Source organism: Protopterus annectens, chromosome 3.part0 (assembly GCF_019279795.1).
Source record: "Protopterus annectens isolate FY-2018-M chromosome 3.part0, PAN1.0, whole genome shotgun sequence".
Lineage (NCBI taxonomy): Eukaryota > Metazoa > Chordata > Ceratodontiformes > Protopteridae > Protopterus > Protopterus annectens.
This window is the reverse complement of record NC_056731.1, coordinates 63,253,866-63,278,498: the sequence shown is the minus strand read 5'-3', so window position 1 is coordinate 63,278,498 and position 24,633 is coordinate 63,253,866. Positions and strand designations below refer to the sequence as shown.

At 39.5% G+C, this 24,633-nt stretch overlaps 1 protein-coding gene across 2 annotated transcripts in view; it reads left to right on the top strand.

Moving 5' to 3' along the window:
• The window catches only part of GABBR2 (gamma-aminobutyric acid type B receptor subunit 2), a 3,943,409-nt gene that overhangs the window by 2,002,530 nt on the left and 1,916,246 nt on the right, over positions 1 to 24,633 (top strand). For both annotated transcript variants that reach the window (XM_044064587.1, XM_044064586.1), the window contains exon 7: positions 1,057 to 1,293. In XM_044064587.1, coding sequence (XP_043920522.1) covers positions 1,057 to 1,293 — 237 coding nt within the window. The remainder of the gene's footprint in view (positions 1 to 1,056; positions 1,294 to 24,633) is intronic.

The following is a 24,633-nucleotide window of genomic DNA, read 5'->3' as shown; positions in this document are numbered from 1 at the left end:
GAATGCCTTTTTGGAGCCTCTTTCTCCATCCCACATTCTAGTAGTCCATCCCATGAATCTACAACCCTTTCTATGCAAAAGTACTTTCCGAGACCTAGTGAATAAGTAGTCCATACAATCTGCTTCCTGTATTCACACCTCCCTCATTTATTGTTTTATATAGGATGACCACCTCACGTCATAGTGTCATAATCTGGGAACCCCATATCATGTTCCAGTTTCAGGTGAGAAATACTCTAGCTCCTTTAGCTGCTTCACATATTGTTTCCCCTCCATTCCATGGATCTTTCTGGTAAATATTCCTTGAATTCCTACCAGTGGCCTCCTGTCTTTTTCCTTATACCACCTCCAGAATACGTGCAATACTCAAGGTGTATTCTAAGCAGATCTTTATGAAGTACAAACATTATATCTGTATCTGGAATCCATCCCCTTGGGGATACACCTTAGAATTCCATTTGCTACTGTCACTGCCCTCTCTCTCTGCTCCTGGTGGTCCAGTCCACAAGTAATCATCACTTCCAGATCTTTCTCTTGCTTTGTTGTCATCAAATCAAATCCCTTCCAGCTGATGCATTACACCTGGATTGTTATTGCCTAAGTGCAGTACTTTATGTTTTGAAAATAAAATTGAAGAAAAAATGAATTTGCTGAATCTTTTTTTTTTGCATATCTCTCACTACTAAACAGTAGAGTTGAATAAGAAAAGTGTATTTTTGAAAACAGGAATACAGTTCCATAAATAGCAGGATTGTTTATTCGGTTAATAGGGTAACTAGCTTAATTTATGACTTTGACATTTAACATCTTACAACATTTATTTATCTATATGTTGCTAGCACAGCTTTATAAAACTCTACCTTCTATATTCAACAGACTGTTGAAACTCAATCCTGCCATTAAATGGTATATGAAGATTTATTGACCTTCAGTTAGTTACTTTGAAAAAAACTGCAATATTATGATTTTTTTTTGTAACTGCTTGTCTGTTGCATGGATTAATTATGTCGAAAAACTGCCCTGTGGAGTTTATGTGCTTATTTTTCATTTTTGCAGACACCGCAACAATATGAAAGTGAATATATTAAAAGGTCGGCTGGTGTAAAAGCCAGTGAATTTCATGGATTTGCTTATGATGGAGTCTGGGTGATTGCTAAAACACTGAAGAGGTCAATGGAAATACTCCGTAATACAAACAGCTTTGATAAAATACATAAATTTCATTATAATGACCGAGAACTTGAACAAATTTTTCTGGATGCCATGAACGAGACAAATTTCTTTGGTGTTACTGTGAGTACCACGGAATGTTACTCTTAGTTTCTAAATTAAGTATGATGTCTGATGGAGAAGTTCTGATACCTTAAGAAACTTATGTACTATGTATTGTGTAATAGGCATACAATGTACTATGCCTGAAACATCATGGTGGCATCATTATTGGTAATTCTACAATGAGACATTTGTTTTGTTTTTTTTGTTTTTTTTTTGTTTTGCAACATATAATTAGGCTGCAGCACAGTCTAAGCCATGATGTGTGTTAGAATGATTTGTTATTTGCACAGTCTACTATGATATCTTCATTTTTTATTAGAATTCTTATTAAGGATTAGTGGCACAAGGTTTCATACTGTCTTTTGGTGTAGAAGACTGTGGGTTCTATTTGCATACCAGGTAGATCAGTTGCTGACACTGTAGCGTAGCACAAGGGAGTGCTGCACTCCTTAGTGGGCTGTCCTTCAGATGAGATGTTAAACCCAGACCCCATTTGTTTGAGTTGGTGGTAACTCAGGTGGATGTGAAAGATTCCACAGCAGCTATCAAAAAGCTTAGGAGTCCTTTATTTATATAAAAAGAACTATTATTTGCAACATATTTACAAATATTTACAAATACATAGATATACAAATGTATTTACACATATTCCTAATTTCCTTTATAATCTTGCTAAATGTTCATTCCTATTAGACACCCACTTCTTTTTCCATAACCACTATCTGATTTTACTTAATATTATTGCTAAAATCCATTTACCATTAAACATAATTTCATTTATTCTTTCATCCCATATAATCCATATGACATAAAATAACTTTTCATCTATACTTTTTAACATATTCTTTACTTCTATTCTTATAATATCCATATTAAATCATATAAATACTTATTTTATCCACTTCTTTTATAGGTCCAGAAAAATCTTTGCATAGTTTTTCCCTTGACTTTTTTTATTCTTTTACATTTCAAAAACACATGCTCTGTAGTTTCTTCTTCTTGACAATGTAGATATATTTTTATCAATTTTCTTTTTATATGGCATATTTACTTTTACTGGCAATTTATCTATTATTAGTCTCCACAAAAATTTCTTAACATTCTACTTTCTGATTCTTATATTTATAGCTTTATTTTTTTTTCATCTGTTACATTCTCCCATGGTTTTACAAGGTAATGTTTTATCATTACATTCTTATACCATACTTTTCTATCTTTTTCTATATCAACAGTTTTTATTTTCCCAAAAAATATTTTTCTTGGTAACATTTTATTTCTTCATTTATACACTTTTACTCTTTTTTTACCATGCCCAAATTTTATCATACTTATATTTATTCAGTTTTACTAGTAATCTCTCATCTTTTTCATTTATCCACTTTAACACTTTGTACAAATTTAATGAGGCAGCATATACCACTGGTTGATTAAACCTAAACCTCATTCCTCTTTATTTACATACAAAACTCCTCTTTTTACTGGATTTAATCTGCAATAATTCATTTTCAAATGCTGTTGGCAAGATTAATACACTTGCTAAGTATGCCATTTTCCCATCAGCACTGATTTTATCAAATAAGCATTTTTTTCTGAATGATAGATTACATGTTCTCCAGAGAAGACAGGTATGTTTTATTTCTTCTGTTGTTTTTCCCATTGAATTCTATTTATATCTTTATTTGCAAAGTATATACCTAACACAGAAATTTAATTTATGGTAAAATATACACCCTCTATCTTTACTAGATCACCTAAACCTTTAATTTTCTTTATTATTAAAGCCATCCCCATCACCTTAGATAACTCATTTGTGCAAATTATTACCTCTTTTATCCAATTTTTTTTGCAGTTATTATAATGTCATCTGCATATGTTAACATAACTGGAATTCATAGCCCTTCAGGTGTTATATACCATGCCTCCTTCATTTTGTAATTTATTTCACATATTATCACATTCATAACTAATGTAAAGAGTATACCACTCATTGGACATTCCTGTCTCACACCAGTCTTTCATGTGTACCTCTTGGTTTAACCAGTCATATACAAATATTTCTACGTTATTATTATTATATGCTGACATACAGAATTTCTTAACTTTCCCACTTATATTATTTTATTTTATTCCTACCTATACAATTTCATGTCCATCTGTATCAATTAAGGTCTCCTGTCATGATTTTTGCTTAATCTTTTCTATTCATAATATCCACAATTTCTCAAATTATCATTAATAACTCTTGACATAATATTTTCAATTTTAGTTTCAAATCTCTTTTGTATTATTTTCATAAAGATTGTAAAATCATTATTATTCAATACTATCAGTCCCCAGTTTTTTGTCTTCTACCTTTCTTCTTACATATGAGTTTAACTGCATAATTATTTATGCACCAAACTTCCATTAAACCATTTATTCAAAATCTTTACAAAAACTGTTTTTTTGCCAGTTTCTTACATGTTTATACATGTTATACCCTATTCCATCTGGTCCTGTAGCCAAATCCATATTTACTTGTCCTAATACTTTATCTAGCTCATTTAAAGAAATGTCTTTTTCTAAATTTTAATTCTCTTTTTCTGTTAACTTTTTTACTTTTCATGTTTCCTTTAAACATTTCTTGCACCTGTCGTACTACAGTATTCTTTTCCTGTGTTCATTCTATTTCTCCTTTTACATTTTTTATTTTTGTCTTTTCACTATCATCTTCCTTTACTAATCTTATCAACCTGCTTAAGTAACTCAATACTTCTCTTTTTCCTTGTAAAAATAGTTTTGCTTATATAACAATTTTTGCATTTGTTTCTTGATATCTTTCATACAATTCTTTTTTTTCTTTCTCTACCTTTCTCATGTCATATTGCCTTTGTAAAAAACTTTTTTTATATTTTTTCCTTAAATATCATCACCATTCAGATCAATTTTTATAAAATGTTCTCAGTAATATGATCTTTCCATAACTGTATTAGTAATCTCTTTAATTCTTCATTCCATCCTTTCTCGTTTAATATTTTTATTCCTTTGCCACTTTTATATATTTCTGGTTTTCCTTTATCTCTAAACATGTTGGTAGATGATCAGAAACTCCTGTTTCAGCTACCACCTCTTTTCCTATAACTAAACCTTCTGATACTATAAAATAATCTATTTCAGTTTTATACATAACCCTTTTGTAAGTCCATGAATTGTTGTCCCAGAGTTTTAACTTACCACATCTTATAACTTCCAAACTTTTTCTTACATCATTTCCTTTCTTTATATGCTTGCCTCTTAAATCACAATGTCTCCTTTTATTGTAATATTCCTATTTCTCACTACAGTCTAAAATCTGATTAAATAAGCTTTCCCTTTATTACAATTAGTATAATATCATGTTATAATTATTTATACTTGTCCTTTCCATTTTAAATCTACAATGGGTAATCTTCTCATTTTTTCTAAAGTTACATTTAATATCTTGACTGTATTTCTACAGAATATGGCTATTCCAGAATATCTCTCATTTCCCAAATTCCATACCATCTTTCCTTCACATTGTTTCTCTGTTTGTAATTTTTCATTTGTTAAAAGTCTTTTGTCTTTTAATATAATTATATCTATAGCATATGTATTAAACAACTCCCTATTCTTGTTACTGTATCCTTAATACTATTCACATTTACAGAAAACACTCTAAAATTTTCATTTTCCCTTTTCCTTAGAGTCATAGATAATTACTAAACTAGCTTTCTTAATAGGCCATTCTAAGCTAGGCAATTTCCCTCCCAAAGATGAGAATCAAACACTGTACCTTCTAATTGTGAGTTAATCACCTTAACCATTTATAGTAAACCCCCAATCATTAGCTCTATATATTATTTTTCATCCATTTCCCTTCTTTTTTCTTTTGTACTTATCCCTTTAAAATTTCCTTTTCTGTCTCTTACCCTTTTACCAATAGAATTCATTTTTTCTTTTACTACCGCCCAGTTTATATGTTCTTCGTTTATTTCAGAACCTTTCTCTATGTCCTCATTGTTATTTGTTCATATAATGTTTCTTCTATTTCTACTACTTCTAACATTTCTTCTTTGTTTTCTTCTCTTTCTTTTTCCTTACTCTTATTTTCCTTTTTGTAATCCATCCATAAATGTCCAATTTTGTTGCAGGTATAACATTTCAAGTCACATTTTTGCATCATGTCCCTTTTCCCACAAATGTAACATTTTCTTTTGTCACAGTTACTTATCAAATGCCCTTCTTTTCCACAAAACAAAACAAAAAAATCTTTTGGGCTGTGCCCAGTATTTTACAACACCCCTATTCCCCTCCACATTTATCATACTAGGCATATGTATATTTTTTCTGTTTCGATTTTCAACACAATATTACAGTCCCAACCCCCAGTCCATAAACTTTTGCAATGTCCAGTACTTCATTGCGTAAAGCTTTCAAATGTCCTTTTGAAGTCGCTCTTTCTACTTCTGTTTGCAATTGTACATGACTCTTTTTTTTGTTTCCCTTTTAAATGCTTTATTTCACATAAAGATTTCATGGTTACAGTTTTTCTATTTTTCATGTTCTCCAAGAAAAATTTCCATTGAAAAAGCAGTCTCAAATATAATGTCACAAAAATGTCTCTATGTTAATAAGAATACATGCTCTTATCTTGTGTGCTTGTACACCCAAAGGAGATATTAAATCATCCTACACTTCATATCTGTCCATTTCTTTGTCGTCTTTAATTTGAATCCTTACCACATACTTTTTGTTTCTCATTTTCTTCTGCCTTCTTTTCTGCTACTCCACTATTTCCATCTTTTACTTTCTCTGCATATTTTTTATTTTCCATTGCACCACCATTCTTCATAATTGTTTCTGCATCCTCCTTTCGTATTTTCTTCATAATGTCCCACCAGGAAACATTTCCTTCATTTTTTGGCTCACTCTGCACCACCATTTCTTTAAGTAAATCATCCTGCAACCCTCCCGACTGGAAGGTTGTAATTAACATCCATCATTTGCTGAATCATCTCCATCAAAGAGGTTTCTTTGAAACATTTCCTCAGACTCCTGCACACATTCTCTAGTCTTGATATTTGCTTTTGCCTTCATTTCTTTCACCACTCCATCATCTCATTCTCTCTCCATCTGCCTTCCTGTTTCTTCAGGCCACCTCAGCACCTGGAATAGAAACAGGAAGTGCTCCTCCAAAATGGGTTTGCTGGTGTCCTGGTCAAATTTCTCCTAGTATTATAAATACCACCTTGGGTCTCCCCTGAAAAGAGGTTACTAGCCTAGTGGGGCTAATCTGATCAACAAAAGGATACATAAATAAATAGGCTACTAGCCTAGTGGGGCTAATCTGATCAACAAAAGGATACATAAATAAATAAATCATGGGGTGAATTACTGAAACAAAAACATGTTAATTGTAAATGATGAGCTAATATTGCATTCTGTAGAATAACAGATGTCATCAATGTTTGGTCTTGTGAGAAGATGAAAATGCACTGTCTTTAGTGAGGATGGTACATTGTCTAATGTCCCTTTTATAACATCCATATGGTTTGTGATGTTTGAGATTCTTTCTTTTTATATTGAGGTATGTTTGGTATAGTATAATTGGTAAATATTCACACAGGTGTGTCTTTTACAAAGGACTGCTTGAGGGTCAGCAGCCATTACCAGCATGTGTCATTTTCTGCAGTGCTATACAACAGATGCAAGATACTGATTACTGATTGCTGGACATCACATTGTTTATCTCATAGAAGCTATGATTTGCAAGGCAGAAAATTCTAGAAAGTTATTTACGAGTAGTTGTTCTGAGAGTTATGTTTCGTGATTGATACGCTAACACATGGATAACTGTAGCACTATTGTCATTTACATTGGAAAACTCTGTAATATATAAGGCTATTGCTAAGATTCATTGTCATAAGGCAATTAGTTTGATGGCAAAGTAAAAATACTGTATTTGTAATACTGGCTCTCTAAGATAAAAGGAGGCAAGTCATATATTCCATTAGACTTGAAATATATGAAGATATAAGACTAGTTGCTAAATTCCACATTGCCAAAGAAATCATGCAATACCTCAAATTAAATAATAAAAAAATTGTATTATTGCCCTCTGTATCTCCCCAGGAAACAATAGAAACAATTGGGAAGATAACCTAATACTGCATATCCAGTACCGTTCCTAATGAAAAAAAATCATATTGGGAGACCTAAATATTGAATGGCAAAACATTACTTCCAATATTCCCATTTCCAGAATTAATCTATATTGTCTTACAGAGCTAATCACATCACCTACTAGATATAATACAACTTATGACAATCGGTCTACCCTAGACAGAATAATAGTCTTCGACCCTTACAAATGTACCACCTCAGGAACCCTTATAGACTCTCATAGTGACCATCTACCCACTTACACTTCTAGATTAATCACCCATCGTGTTAGCAATACAATAACAAATGGACCGGCAATCTCACAAATAAATTTTAGCCCAGACACCTTCATATCAGCTGTACAATCCATCAGCTGGTCTAATCTAAAAATCTTTCCTGTGAATGAAGCATTTCTCACTTTCAGTCCAATATTCTTATATATTCTAAGTAACATAGTGTCCCTTAGAAGAAAAAGAGTTAAAACCAACCATGCCACCTAGCTATTTAATAATACTAGTACATGTATTTGTAACAGTAATAAGGCCTGGAAAAGTGACAAATGAAGTAAATACCAGAACTTCTACAGAAGTTTAGAGAACTTTGAAACTTTACAAAAAGCTGGTAAATGGTGACAAAAACAAAAAACAAAAAAAAAAAAACCTCCCAATAATCTGTAGATCTACCATAGACATAATCCCCCTAAAATCTGATCCTTCATCAAAGATGTAATCCATCCTGGAAAGAAACCTATATTTATCCTTCAACTAATCTATTCTGATTTGAAATTGCTAGCCAATACTCTATATACAGCATATCTGGCCTTACCAAAAACAACACTACCATCCATAATACCCCTACCCCACTTTAAACACTCCCACTACTACACCTCCTTTTAGCTTAAAACTGTCCCTACTTCATATATTAATAAATTACTCCACAATCTCAAACCATGCTCCCCACCTGCTGATAACCTCCCAACTGCATTTCTCAAGATAACAGCCCAATGCTATAGCACACCTAGTATCAGTCCTTGTAAATGGATCAGTATAAGAATCTTATGATGTCCTTCTATATCAGTATTCACCTTATGGATCTACTGCCAAGGATAGCCCAACATTCAGCCAGTATACCAAAGCCTTTAGATCTTGTATGCACTGTACATCACACATAGGACATAGGGTATAAATGTGATGTACTGATACAGTTATGTAGAACTTCTTTGCTGCCAGTCTGAATGCCATCATTGCTTATCGGTCTGAATGCCCTTTACTGTCTGAATACCTAGCCATCAGATAAGTGACCTGTTTAGGTATTTTTTTCTTTTCATTGTTGGTCTTGTTGTTCTTTGATTATTTGGAGTTTATGTCAAACAAGAAGAGAAAATGTCAGTGTGGGAGGCAAATTCACCATAAGGATCATCAAGTACAGTGTGCTTCCCATGACCATACCTATAGTATTTGTAAGGCATCTATGCCTGAGACTCTTAGAAGCTGTTTGTCTTCCCTGGCTATCTATTTCAAGAACCAGAGGCTTAAACAGTTAACCCAGGGTAGCATTGTAAAAATTGATTACCCCAAGACACTTCTACAAAGCAAGAAGAAGGCCAAGAAGTCTCAGACAGATTATTTGGCTGTCCAGTCTCCACCAGCCATCTCTCTAGAAGCAGGTGATAGCTCTGTAGGCCATCCAGTGTCAACTTTGTATTCCTCTGCTGCAACCCCATTGGAGGCTGGCATAGATCCTTCCTTCTGCACATCCTCTAAGGCTTTGTGGGCAACTGCTCTGGATGTCAAGGGGAAACCACATTAATTATCTCAGAGGGCCCTAGATGGATTCTGCAGATTCTGCTCAAAGAAGATGTTCTGGGTACTTTTACTGAATCCCAACAGGATTCAGAACCTCTGGTGTTTGTTAGGGCTAATGTCTTTACAAAGAAAAAAAACAGAAGACTGAACATTCTTCGGTACATCCTAAGGACCTTTAAAGAGAATGGCAGGAGTTTACTCAGGGCCTGTTTAATGCCTTAATGGCCCTGAAACCTCCACAGGGAGTTTCTGTGCCTACTCCCTCTTGGACTTCAACTTCTTCCAAAAAACCTAGGGAGCCTGAATCCTTGGATGAACATGCAAAGTCTGATGAAGGGTCCTTGCCTTACTCTTACCAAATACCTTCTTCTTTGGCTTATGGCTCTGATGAAGAGGAGTCCACTAGCTCTTAGTCTTTTTTGGAGGAATTGTCTTTTGAGGACACAGTAGGAAGAATAATGGAATACTTTAAGTAGGATTCTTCTCAGGTGTCTGATGTCCAGAAGAGGTATTATGAATTACTTCAGGTGGACACTCCTAAACCTTCTACAGTATATCCTGTGTTGGCTGCTTTGTTATACACCTGTATAGCTGCGTCCAATACACCTGATTATCAAACCCCAGCTCCAAAGAAACCTGACAGGTTATATAAGGTTCCTGAGGATTGTCAATTCCTATTTAGTGTTCTTCTGCACATCCCGCTGTGTTGTCAGTCTTCTCTGACAAGCATTCTAAGCTTTTGCCGTCTACCAAGCTTCTGCCTTCGGATAAGTATATTAGGGCCATGGAGGGGTTGGAAAGAAAGTCCATGCTGCTTCAACTCTGGCCTTTAGGGCCATCAATTACCAGGCCCACATGACCAGATATGCTCTGGCCTTCATTGCCCAGGCTTGTCAAGTTATTTGTGATCTCCCTAATTTTGAAGGAAAGTCGTCTTCTCTCTGTCTCTTTTTTGGATTCTACCAATCAGGTGGCTCGTCACTCTATCAAATGCAGCTATGATGATCCTGCTGCCTTCGGTCTGTCATGTGGCATTACCCTTGGTTTCATCTGCAGTCATTACCAGAAGACATTAAGGCCAAGTTGCTGGATGCTCTTTTGGATAATCAAAATCTGTTTGGCACTGCTGTGCTACTAATATGTTTAAATCTTTTCAGGGAAAATGTAAGGCTTTACAGCACTTTAAACATATTTTTGTCTCTCTTTTTCCTATGTTCCATTGGATTATCATAGTAGGCCTGCTTTTGTTTGCAGGCAGCCTCATCAGGCCTCTAAAGGCAGGAAGGGTGGCAGGCACACTCCTCCTGCTACGTCTTCTCAGGCTCCCATGAGCCGGAAGACTCCTTCATCAGACAAACCTGCTTCTCTTTGACGTATTGTCCCCGCCCAACCCTCAGCCAAGTTCCCTTGTCCCTTTGGCTGTCCTTCTGTCTTCAAAACTGGGAACTCATCATCTCAGATTCTTGGGTGCTGTCCATCATCTGTCAGGGTTACTTCATGGTGTTCAAGTCTCTCCCTCTTTTTTCAGGTAATCCTCAAACTCTTCAAGCAGCTTGCTCATTTCTCAGAGATTTTGGGTCCCTGGTGGCCCAGGGAACTATTTAGCCTGTCCCTCTTTTCCAAGTAGGAAAAGGATTTTACTCCAGAATGTTACTGCTTCACCAAAAGGAGAGCATTTAGAGAACTATTCCGGATTTCTCCTTGCAAAACACCTTTCTCAAGGTTACTTCTTATTGGATGCTTTCTCTTCAGACTCGGTTTCCTCTTTTGTTGCCCCAGGTTTTTTTGGTGTCCTTAGATCTGAAGGATGCTTACCTTCATATTCATATTCACCCTCTTTTCAGGAAGTTTTTGCATTTCTCTGTTTCTTCCTCTCATTTTCAACTCTCTGCTGTACCCTTTGGTGTCTCTACTGCCCTGAGGGGATTCACAAAATGCCTAGCTTCTGTGATTGCATTTTGTAGGCTCCAAGGCAGTCAGATTTTTCTTTATTTAGATGACCCATTCATTCAGGCACCTTTTCCCAGTTGCCTGTTACAGGCTCTGGATTTCACTATATCTCTCCTTCAAAGTTTGGGGTTCACTATCAACTTCCTAAAGTCTATCCTGACTCCATCTCAGGATCATGTGTATCTGGAGTGCAGGATTCTGACAGTGCCAATGTTGGCCTGCCTCCTTCCTCCAAGGATTTTGTCCTTGACAGCCTTCTTTCAGTCTCTACTTCCTCTTCCTAACATTCCAGACAGGGAGTTTCTTCAGGCTGTAGGATTCATGGCCTCTCCTATTCCAGTGCTGCCTCTTCCCAGACTGCATATGTGGAAACTTCAGTGATAGCTCAAGTACGTTTGGTTTCAGCATTACCACCCTTTGGATTTTAGAATGCTTCTCCTTCCTTGTCTCAAGTGGGAGATTAAGTGGTGGATTCAGCAATTTACCCTCAACCCAGGCCTATCCTTTCAGCCCCCGGTTCATTATCAAGAACTGTTCACCAATGCCTCAGATATGGGCTAGGTGGCTTCCTGTGGTCTGGATAGCTCAACATCTCTGCCCTACATCAGAAGTCAGACCATAGCAACATCAGAGAGATGAGAGCTCTGATTCTGGCTCTTCAGGCTTTTCACCCAAAGCTCTTTCCAGACCCCTTGAAGGTTTATTTATTTTATTTATTTAAGTCTGATGACTGGGGAAGTCCACTGAACCAAGAAGAGCCTGTTTTCAGTGGAGGCCCAGGGAGAAAAGCTCCACAATAATTGCAAGACATATTTCACATGTTACAAAAGGACATAGTTCATGCAACTAATTAAACATATACAGATAAGCTCCATGATATTTGCAATTGGCTTGTCACAATGTTACAAAAATGAAAAGACACAATTCAGTACAGAAATTTCAACATTTACATAAAGTGAATATTTTTGTTATAAACTCAATTGTAGATTTAGCATTTCAAAGTATATAGCTACTAGCCATTAGTAAGTTAGGAAAATATTATGCATGGAGAGGGTAATAGTATATTTGAGATTGGAGAGTATAGTACAATAGATATTACACAGAAAATTAGTTTTTAGTAGGGGAGGGATTCTATTGGGTGGCATGAAGTAATAGTAAGGTAGTTTGATGAGTCAGTGCAAGGTCGAATGAGGGTGGAGGAGTTTAAGTTGGAGCATGGCAAGGGCATTCCCATTTGGAAGAAAGATGAGAGAGAATATGAGATTTGAAACTTGTATGGTTAGGTAGGTTGCGTAGGTGTGTGGGTAGAGAGTTCCGCTAAGGAGTGGGGCAGCAGTAGATGGCTAGGAGGAAATGCAGGTTTGTGGACCTGAAGGAGATTTTGTTTTTTGGATCTGAGTGAGCGGTTGGGAATGTAAGGTTTTAAGGAAGTAGCGAGAGCTGGGCAGTTGGCAGGTTTAAAGATGAGCTTGTGGGCAATGGTGAGTTGTAGGTAACTAAGGTAATTGGGTAGGTCAAGCCGGTTGAGGGTGAGGAGGGAGTGGCAGTGGTGGGATGAGTTTTTTGAATTGGTTGCAAATTTGGAGATCTTGTGGTAGCAGAATTCAAGTTTGGACCGAAGGCCAAGATGAAAATTGGTGAAAAAAGGGGCCCTATGCATAAGGGAGGGGAGTTTGAAGGTGGATGCAAGAGTTTGATAGGTAGAGGGGCTTAGGAAGTGGTTGCGCCTGTAGAGGAAACCTAATTCAGTTTACACAGACAATATCACAGTTCATAGGTTCATAGGTTCATACTAGGCTATCTGCCCTGGGGCAATTATAAGCCTAGCCTGATTCTGTATGGCTTACTCCACCCCTTGATTTGAGTATACTGTGCCCTTTTTAAGGTTTAGTTTACTGTGTCTCTGTCTAATAGTGACACGGGAGTAATCCCTGGGACAAACCTACGATCCCCCATCCACCTATCGAGATTCTTCTTGAAGAGATTCAGTGAGGTGCTCTGCCTCACATGAACTGGAATTCTATTCCAGAGTGAAGGGAGCCTCTGGGTTATGAACCTGTCCCTCCAGCAAGTTCTATTTATTTCTGTGCTGAGGTTCAAAGTCCCTCGAGCGTGTGGCTCTAAGGGATTTAGATTTACTGAGGTGGAGCATGTCCATTAATTCTGGATTTGACATAGCTTTGTATGTCAGGCATAGATCGCCTCGAAGTAGGCGGTATGCAACTGAGTAGAGCTGGAGTGTTTTTAACCGAGCAGCATATGGCATCTGTTTAAGACCCTTGATCCTCTTGGTGAGACACTTTTGGGGTCTTTCTAATTGCTGCAGGTGTCGGGTAAGGTACATCCCAAAAGGGGCATTGTATTCTATGATGGGCCTGATGAGGGATGACTAAAGGGGCACAATTACCTCTCTTGATCTAGATGTGAAACCCTTTGTGATGAGGTGGGCTATGTAGAAGGTCTTTCTAACCACTTTGGCAATGTGGTTTTCAAAGGAGAGATTGCTATCAACTTGGGTCCCCAGGTCCCTAATAACTTTCTCTGTACTTAATGGGTTTCCGTCTATGTGGTAATTTGTGGGCACATTGTTTTTGCCAAAGGGTATGACTATACATTTTTTGGCATTTAGCTTTAAACCATGGCGCTGGCACCAGTTATCTGTCTCTGTGAGACCTTTTAGAAGGATGTTTGTGTCAGCTGGACAGTCGATTATGGCGCCCAGATTGCAGTCGTCTGTGAACTTGGTGAGCCATAGTCCTCCCACGTTTGCCTGTACCTCGGAAAAGTATATACCAAACAAGAGTGGTCCCAGGACAGAACCCTGTGGGATGCCACTTGTGACTGGTTTCGAGTCTGACATGGCTCCAGCAACTCTCACTCTGTGGGTTCTGTCTTTGAGCCAGTTTGCGACCCATCTTGTGACATAGGGGTTTATATTTAAGCTGGATAGCTTATCTATGATGCCCGAGTGGGGTATTGTGTCAAATGCCTTTGCAAGGTCCAAATAGGCTGTGTGGACTACCTTCCCTTCATCTATGGCTTTGGTGACTGTTTTGAAGAAGTCAACCAGGTTCAAAAGGCAGGATCTGCCCTTCACAAAGCCGAACTGGGTAGGATCTAGTGTCTGTAGGTCCCCAATGTCTTTGTTTATGAGCTCCATGATGATCCTCTCCATAGCCTTGCAGACTAAGCTAGTCAGGCTTATGGGGCGATAGTTTCCAGGGTCTGTAGAGGCTCCACCTTTGTGGAGTGGGACCACTGTTGCTGTACGCCATTCTGTGGGCACATATCCTGTAGTGAGGCTGAGATTGTATAGCTGTTTTATTTGGGGGATTAGTTCCTCTTGGAGTTCATGTAGGATGCAACCTGGGACGCCATCTGGTCCCACGGAAGCAGTGTTTTTTGCTTTGGAGAGGGAAACCTTCACCTGAGCATCAGAGATGTTTGGGAGGCAGCCCTCTGCCGGGATAGATACTTGCTCTTTTGGGGGGGGGGGGTGGAGAAGTTTGCACTGAACCTATCTGCCAAGATATTGGCGATGTCTGTGGGTTCAGTGTATTTTCTGTCATTTAGAATCAACTCAGAACAAGTCTGGGAGTTGCATCCCAGGTTCCTAACATAACTGAAAAAAGCCTTATGATTGTCTTTGGTGTCCTGTGCAATTTTTCTCTTGAAGCTGGCCTTGGAGGATTTTATGAGGGATCGTAATTTTTTGCTAGTACTGATCAGAGATGCCTTCCCTATTAGGGATTTTGCTCTATCATGTAGTAGCTTCCTCCTTCTGTTGTACAGTTTATTTATGGCAGGGGTCCACCAGACTGGACACCTGCCTTTGGATGATTGGGTCTTGGTTTTGTTTGGGATAGCATGATCCATGCATTCCTGGAGATGGCCGTAGAATGCATTTATATAGGATTCTGCAGTTTGGGTCGTAGTTTCCACTAGCCCTGGGGCCTTGAAGGATTCCACTTCGGTTTTGAGAAGTGAGAAGTTCACTTTTGAGAAGTTTTTCACTGTGGTTTTCTGGGCTGGGGGTGGGGTCGGGATGTGGACATCCAGTGAAATTAATTTATGGTCTGATCTTACCAATGAGGGATATACTTCTGGTGTGGAGCATAGAGTCCCCATGTTGGTAATGATCAGGTCTAGTATGTTGTCCCCTCTTGTGGGAGTGGTGACTAGTTGTTCCATAGCATTTGAGTTTATAATTTCCAGGAACCTTTGGGCTAAGGTTTTGGGGCTTGAGTAGTGCTCCCAGTTAATGTTTGGGTAGTTGAAGTCGCCCAATATAATGGTGTTCGGAGAGATCTTCATGTTCTCCTATGTTTTCAGGAAAGCCGAGTAGGATTCCTGACTTTGAGAGGATGGTCTGTAGGATGCTATAAACTGAAAAGCAGTCTTTCCCACTGTTAGTTGCACATGGATAGTCTCCGATACTTCGTGCAATGCCACTAGCCTGGAGGTGTGGATATCCTTGATAAATATGGAAACTCCCCCTCCTTTTGTGGTTCGGTCCAGGTTTTGGGGCCGAAAAGCATGATATGAGGTATAGCCTGGTAGTGCTGGGGTGCTCTCTGGAGCCTTGAACCAGGTTTCTGTCACTGCACAGATATCGATGTTCTCCATACTGAGGAGAGCTTCGAGTGCGTGCATCTTGAGGTTAAGACTTCTGGCGTTAAGCAGCATTACCCTTAGTTTCTTGTTCCTTGTGCTGTCTATGGGGGTGGGTTTGACTTTTGAGCCTTGCCTAAAAAAGGCACTATGGGGGTGGCAAGAGCCTTTGCCAATATCCAAAGCCCAGTGGTGACAGGTGCAAGCCGTCCCTAGCGAAACAACGTGGCTTGTCGAGCATGTCATCCCAGGCTGACAGACACTGGATCCCCTTTGAATGACACCAAAATTTTAGCCAATTGTTAAAATCAATCATTTTGTCTTTGTACTGTGGCATCACTCTAGGTGAGGGTAAGATGCTGCTCAAGGTCAGGGTCATACCAGCCTGGGCTACATGATCAGAGAGCTCCTCTATGTCTCTTTTCATGTAGTCCAGGGAGGTACGTCTCAGGTCATTCACACCAGCATGTACAATGACTGAGTCATATTTGTATTTGCTTTGGAGTGACCTGAGTGCTTGTGTTATGTGGCGGATCCTAGCACCCGACAGGCAGCTCACCGTGACCTTCTCTTTATTCAGCCTGGTGAGCGGGACGTCAGTGTGTCTGACAATAGAGTCACCTATTACAAGAGTATCAGGTGTGTTATTCAGCCTTAAGGGCTGTGGCTGCTTGGCACACTGACTTTGTGGGCTATGTGTTGTGCGTGTTTTGTTCTGAGGTAGCGTTTGCTTGGATGTCTGCTTTGGAGGTCTCTGTTGCTTAGGTAGATTTTTATTTAGAGCCTCCAAGTATGTTTTTGTGTATTTATGTGTTTGGTTCGCTGATGTGGTGGGACTATGTGATACTGGAATTGTGTTGTGTGAGGTTACCTTCTCCTCCTGACTGGTTACACCAGTTTTGAGATGAGAGAGCTCAGCCTCCAGTTTGGCTAAATAGTTGCATCTCTCACATATATTTGAACCTGTTTGGAGGAGGAGAGGGTTGTCCATGTACATGAGACAGTTGTAACATTGCCTCAAAATTCCCAGATTCACCAGCTGGACTGGAGAGGAAACCATTGACTGACCTTTGGACATGCTAGAGTAATATAGGGAAACTGAATTTAAGACGGACCAATAGAGGACAGGGTAATCATAGAGAGTATAAGAGTAAGCAGTGCTTATGGTTTAATAGTGCTAACTTGTAGGATTACTTAATTGGACCAATGAAGGGCCTTAGAATGAGAATATGGTGTTTAAATTGAGAGATAGAGCAGTTCTAAGGGAAAAAGTGAAGAGCAGACTTTGTGGAGTCAGGAATAGTTTAAACCCAATTAGGCAGCGCTGATCGCTGTTGCGTTATGCACAAAAACGGGCAAAACCGCGCAAAAGAGGGTTTTAAGAGAGGAAGATGAAGGTGTTTGGAATTCACCCAAAATGGCCAATAAAACTACAGTTTCAAGTCAGTAACCACTCCCACAGGGGCAGGCAGGCTGCTCAATGTTTTTCACTGCCACTGATCAACAGAGAGACTTCCCTTTAGCCCAAGCAAAAAATGGCCTCCAAGAAACTTACAAACAGTTCAAGAACAGCAAGCCTGTAACTGAACTTTTTTAAATCTCAGAAAAGTGGGGAAAAAAGCAAGATTTTTTGGGGGGTTTTTTTTGTTTTTTTCAGAGATAGCAGAGGTTCACAAGTATCAACAAGTTATAACAGTTGTGTGGTATGTTAACTAATGGGGAGCACAAAGTCTTACCTTCTTTGCAGGCTGGTTCTTCAGGCTTGGGATCTGGCTGTCAGTTATCAGCTAACTCTTCAGGCAGTGTATATTCCTTCAGAGCAAAATTTAGTGGCTGACTCTTTGAGCAGGTCCAAAACACAAGCTCACTAATGGATGATTCACAGAGATGTGCTTCTGGACATAGTACAATGGTGGGGCATTCCTCAGATAGATCTTTTTGGCTCCCCTCTGAACAGGCCCCTCCCTCTTTTCTGTTCAAGAGTGCCATGCCATCTGTTATGGAAGATGAATGCCCCTTTCTTTTCCTTGGAAGGGGATGATTCTCTATGCTTTCCCTCCCCTTCCTCTACTTCCAAGCATCCTGCAGAAAATTCAGCTGGACTGCCTAAAAATCTTGCTAGTGACTCCCTTTTGGCCAAGACAGGATTGGTTCCCTTCTTAATGCATCTGGCCAGGAGCAATCAATGCAAGTTACCTCTCTAGCTGGACCTCATCACCAGGATAAGGCGTCATACATCCATGCTCACTTGTCCACTCTTCAACTGACACTGTGGGCGATAGGGTTTTGATTCCTTTTAGGCACCTCTTTTCTGAGAGCATGCTCAGAGTTTTACAGGTTGGCAAGAAAAGCTAAAACCAGAAAGTCTTACATGTCTAAATGGAAAATATTTTCTGTCTGGGGCTATGGTCATAACCAGAACCTATTTTCAGTGTGGTCCTCTCTGGTTCTTTCCTGTTTGTGTGAGTTGCTCTGATCTGGCTTGGCCTATTCTTCTATAAAGACTCATTTATCAGCTGTGTCTGCCTGTCTGCTCTTGAATCCTTGTTTGGCTTATCATTTTGAGGTCAAACAGTTTCTTCAAGGTGTCCTGCATCTTAGGCCCCCCAAGGAAACCCCTTCCTCCTCCTTGGGACCTTAATTTTGTTTTGGAAAAACTGATCATGGCTCCTTTTGAGCCTGCAGTTTCAGCTTCTCTGCAACGCTGTACTTGGAAGACTGTCTTGATGCTTACTCTTACTTCTGCTCAGAGGTTTTTTGAGCTTCAATCCCTTAAGGATATTCTTTTTTGTTTGTTTGTTTGTTTTTTTCACAGAGACTCTTCTTGCTAATCGTTCTTTCATGCCCAAGGTTGTTAAAGACTGTCCTTAAATGAGGCTGTAAAACTCCTTTACTTTTTTCCTTCTCCTCACTCTACTTGTGAGAGGCTCCAGCATACCTTCTATCTGCACAGACAGCTCAGGTGTTATTTGAATAAAACTACGACATCCGTAAGTCTGGCCAGCTTTTTGTTTCTTTTCATCCCAGGACTTTGGGTTTAACTGTTTCTAAGCAAACCATCTCTGCCTGCATATCTAAGGCCATTTTTTTGTTATTCTTTTCATGGCAAATGCCTGTCTACTTCAGTTAGAACTTTTTCTACTAGGGCTGTTGCCTCTTCTGGTGCTTTCTTCAAGGGTTTGGGCACCAGTTAAATCCCTGAAGCAGCTACTTGGTCCTCATTGCATACCTTTACTAAGCATTATAAATTGGATATAGTTTCTAGGGCCAGAGAAGGTTTTGCTAGGGCCATCCTGCATGGGTTTGTTTAGGTCTCTTCTCCGCCTTCCACATCCAGTTCCTTTTCTTGACATTTTGTACTCCGCTAAGGTGAAGAATATTGCAACAGTGATATAGAAGGACATAGTACAGTTGTGTAAAATCTTACCATAAGAACAGATGTTCTTCTCTTCACTGTTGCAGTATTTGGTCCCGCCATCCATTCTGCTTTTTTCTTTTTGGTTTTGATTTGGCTACCCTCCTGGCTGAGGGTTCCCGTTTTCCATCTGCATTTTCTGCTTTGGATGTGCATAGCCACCTTTTGTCCTGTGGAGGCTGTACTCCATCAGGGCAATTCACCTTTATGCCCTAAGTCCTATGCAAGGAGCAAATGTGTGATGCACTGTGCATATAAGATCTAAAGGCTTTGATGTTAGACTATCCTTGTCTGAAGACCCCTAAGGTGAAGAATACTGCAACAGTGAAGAGAAGGACATCTACTTTACACAACTGTATTTTCCTTCCTTCTAGAAAAAAGTCACATATAATTTAAAGAAATATCCAGCTTTATACCCATTACCACCCTGTCTGTCATCATCATCATCATCATCGGCCCCCTTTTTCCCATTTTCTACATGGGATTGGGCTGTCATGTCAACTGTAACCATCTCTCTGTCTTCAATGCCACTCTCCTACCTTCTTTGGCAATCATATCTGTCTGTCACAGGTCTTCTCTCATACTCCATCCACCTGTTTGCTGGGCACCCTTGTTTTCTCTTGTCTTCTTCCTGTCTGTCCTAAATCTTCTCCACCAGATTGTCTTCTGCTTTTCTGCACATGTGCCTGAACCACCATAATCTGATCTCTTTGACCTTTTCTGCAATTGGAGCTACTTTTCCTTCGGCTCTTATGTCCTCAGTTTATCTGCCCCCACAGTGTGCATCTACCAACCATCTCAGACACTTCCATCACCTCTAGCCTCCTCATCTGCACTGCATTTACTGCCCAGGTTTCTATACCATGCAATTGTACTGGTTGTACCACTGTTTTGTGCACCTTACTTTTCAGCTTCGTTGGCATCCTTCTGTCATACACTACCCCTGACACTCTGTGCCAGGTTGCTGCAGCCCTTCTGATTTTAGCTTTGATCTCATAATTCAGACTTCCCTTCTCCAACACCACCCGTCTCAGATACTTGAAGCTGTTGCACTAGTTTACTTTCCATCTCAGTTCTCAGCTATTTCTGATTTCCCCATCCCTGCCATTACAACTGTATTTTCTGTACTCAGTTTCATCCCTCGTGCATTCACTTTTCATTCCATTCCCCTAACCTGTGCTGAAGTTCTTTCTCAGAGTCTGTCTGTAATGCCACATTGTCTGCATACAGCGACATTGTTGATCTGTGCCCTCTGACCTGTTTGTGAATGTAGTCCATCACCAGTATGAAGAGCAGTTGGCTCAAAGCTGAACTCTGTTGCACACCCACTCCCACTGGGAAACCCTCTGTGAGACCGAACACTGTTTGTACTTGAATCATTGTTTACTAATTCTGCCAGTGTTTCTGGAACTTTGAACCACTGCAGGACTGTTCATATCAGCTTTTCTAGGACTTTGTCATATGCTTTCACCAAATCTAGGAATGCCCAGTTGAACTCTTTCTTCATTTATAGATTCTTCTCAAGTATCTATCCCACTGCAAGCAGTGGGACAGTTGTGCTGCATCCTGATCTGAATCTGAACTGTTCATCTCCCATCTTACTACTCTGTGTATTCATTTATCAATCACTGTCTCCAAAACTTTCATGCAATGTGACAGAAGCTTGACACCTGTCTTCCGGCCACAATTGCGAATGCCCCCGCTGTTCTTAAACACTGGCACTAGTATGCTTGCCATCATATCTCCCTCTCAAAAATATTGGAAAAAAGTATCTGCAGATAGTGTTGTCACCTTACAGGAAGAGGTTCACTGGTTCGATTCATGACTGGGGTGCCTTCTGTGTGAAGTCTGCATGTCCACCCTGTGTTTACATGTGTTTCCTCTGGGTTCCCCAGTTTCCTCCCACATTCCAAAGACATGCAGTACGTGGAGTGGACACTCTAAACTGGCAATAGATGTGAGTGTACTTGTGAGTGTCTGGTGTGGAAGAACTACTGTGGCAGGGTCATCGACCTGGCGATGTAAACCTTGGTGCTAGATGATTTAAACACTTGAAGTGACACTCCAACCCCATGTACAGAAATGGGAATAAGTGATGTTGATGGATGGATGGATCCCTACCAGTGTACATGTCCTTCAAATACTCATTTGTAATTTGTAAAAATCTATATCTCTGTTAATTTTATTAACTTCATAAGCACAAACTTTCTCTTTTCATGTAATTACATATTCTTTGTTTGCTAACCTACCTTTTGCTGTCTGTCATCTCTGGCACACTCTGTTTGCTTATTAATATATTTTTTCTCAACTAACCACTATCTCTTTTTTATCTCTTTTTTGAATTCATGCATTTTCCTTACTTATCTCACACTTGTTTTAAGTTATCTCTCTCCACCTCTTCAAATTAAGCTTAGCTCTCTCACCATTTGTAAAATGACAACCTTTGCAACTCTGTTATATTATATTGTACTTGTAAAAATGACAATCCACATCAAATGTTTTTTTATTTGCTGTATTATACTGTTTGTTTCATTTAGTATGTTAGGGCTTTTCACCCCGGGCCTCTGCTGAAAATGGATTACTGCCCAGCTGGATAAATAAAATAAAATAAAATAAATAAGCTAGTGAAACCCTTAAAAAATGATATCTGTGGTCTTAGTGTCAATTAATAACTAGAATAGATTTCCACTCGTCAACTTTGCATAATGGTAACCTTACTATGTAAGCTGAAGTGTGTTTTGTTAACTATGTTATTCATTCAACCCTGTGCTACAGTAACTGAAAAAAATTAGTACTTATTATAGCATTCGCATAATTTCGAGTCTAAGTTGAGTCAGGCTTCAGGCCACACTGTGAACAAAATTGTCCTTTCATAGTCTAACATCTGTTCAAACAACAGATCAAGGTTACCTTGCTGAGTGAAGTCTCATATGACTGAATTCATCTTTTTAACAGTTTTCTCAGTGACTGAGATGGATATGATTTTATGTTGTATAAAGGAAGAAGGTCCACACTTAAAAACAAATAAATCTGATAGTCATGAAAGAAGAGATGATTTTGCAAAAATGTTGCGCAATGGAGAGCATTTTAAAGCAAACTTTCAGTTGTACATTTACCACTCTGTGGAAGCAGGGCCACTAAAAAATATGCCCTTTGTAGACAAAAGAATTAAAAACACACACACACACATGCACACACACACACACACACACACACACACACACACACACACACACACACACACACACACACACACACACAGCTGAAACTGAGAAATTGGCAATATATTTTGAAGGCCTTTAGAAAAAGCCTTACTTCTAAGTTCTATTTTTTTATGGAAATATTTACTCAGATTACTAGCTAATTAGCCACTGGGGATGCACAAGCCAGTGCATTTCTTTGTGCCGGTCCCAAGCCCGGATAAATGGGGAGGGTTGCGTCAGGAAGGACATCCGGCGTAAAACTTTGCCAATTCATTTCATGCAGACACCAATAAACATTTTTATACCAGATCGGTCGAGGTCCTGGTTAACAATGACCGCCACCAGTACTGTTAGCCTACAGGGTGCTGGCGGAAATTGGGTTACTGTTGGCCAAAGGAGGAGAAGAGGCGGAAGACATGACCGAAGGCAGGAAGAGAGGAAAAAGGCTAGGACTGTGGTAGTGAGGGTCGGAAATTTGAATGTTGGCAGTATGACTGGTATAGGGAGAGAGCTAGCTGATATGATGGACAGAAGGAAGGTTGGTATATTGTGTGTGCAAGGGACCAGATGGAAGGAGAGTAAGGCTAGGTGTATCGAAGGTGGGTTCAAATTGTTTTATCATGGTGTGGATGGGAGGAGAAATGGCGTAGGAGTTATTCTGAATGAACAGTATGCTAAAAGTGTTTTGGAGGTGAAAAGAGTGTCAGATAGAGTGATGTGTATGAAGCTGGAAATTGATGGTGTAATGATGAATGGTGTTAGTGCATATGCTCCACAAGTTGGGTGTGCAATGGATGAGAAAGAAACATTTTGGAGTGAATTGGATGAAGTGGTGATGACTGTACCCAAGGGTGAGAGAGTGATTATTGGAGCAGATTTCAATGGGCATGTTGGTGAAGGGAACAGAGGGGATGAGGAAGTGATGGGTAGGTATGGTGTTAAACAAAGGAATGCAGAAGGTCAGATGGTAGTGGATTTTGTGAAAAGAATGGACATGGCTGTGGTGAATACGTATTTTAACAAGAGGGAGGAGCATAGGGTGACATACAAGAGTGGAGGAAGATGCACACAGGTGGATTATATTTTATGTAGGAGGGCCAGTTTGAAAGAGATTGGAGACTGTAATGTGGTGACCAGAGAAAGTGTAGTTAGGCAGCATAGGATGGTGGTTTGTAGGATGATGTTGGTGATCAAGAAGAGGAGGAGGAGGAGTGTGAGGGCAGCACCAAGGATCAAATGGTGGAAATTGAAAAAGGGTAATTGTGAGGTGGAGTTCAGGGATGAGTTAAGGCAGGCACTGGGTGGCAGTGAAGAGTTACCAAATAGCTGGGTAACTACAGCACAGCCACTAAGGGAGATGGCTAGAAAGGTGCTTGGTATCACATCTGGACAGAGGAAGGACGACAAGGAGACATGGTGGTGGAATGAGGAAGTACAGGAGAGTATACAGAGAAAGAGGTTGGAAAAGAAGAAATGGGATTGTCAGAGAGATGAAGAAAGAAAACAGGAGTATAAGGAGATGAGGTGCATGGCAAAGAGAGGTGGCGAAGGCTAAGGATAAGGCATATGAAGAGTTGTATGAAAGGTTGAACACTAAGGAGGGAGAAAAGGACCTGTACCGATTGGCTAGACAGAGGGACCGAGCTAGGAAAGATGTGCAGCAGGTAAGGGTGATAAAGGATAATGAGGGAAACTCACAAGCGAGGAGAGTGTGTTGAGGAGATGGAAAGAGTACTTTGAGGGGATGATGAATGAAGAGAATGAGAGAGAGAGAAGGTTGGATGATGTAGGGATAGTAAATCATGAAGTGCAATGGATTACCAAGGAGGAAGTAAGGATAGCTATGAAGAGAATGAAGAATGGAAAGGCTGTTCACCCAGATGACATAACTGTGGAAGCATGGAGGTGTTTAGGTGAAATGGCAGTGGAGTTTTTAACCAGATTGTTTAATGAAATCTTGGAAAGTGAGAGGATGCCTGAGGAATGGAGGAAAAAGTGTTTTGGTACTGATTTTTAAAAATAAGGGTGATGTGCAGAGCTGTAGTAACTACAGAGGGATTAAACTGATCAGTCACAGCATGAAGTTATGGGAAAGAGTAGTGTAAGCAAGTTTAAGAAGGGACGTGATGATTAGTGATCAGCAGTATGGTTTCATACTACAGATGCGATCTTTGCTCTGAGAGTGTTGATGGAGAAGTACAGAGAATGTCAG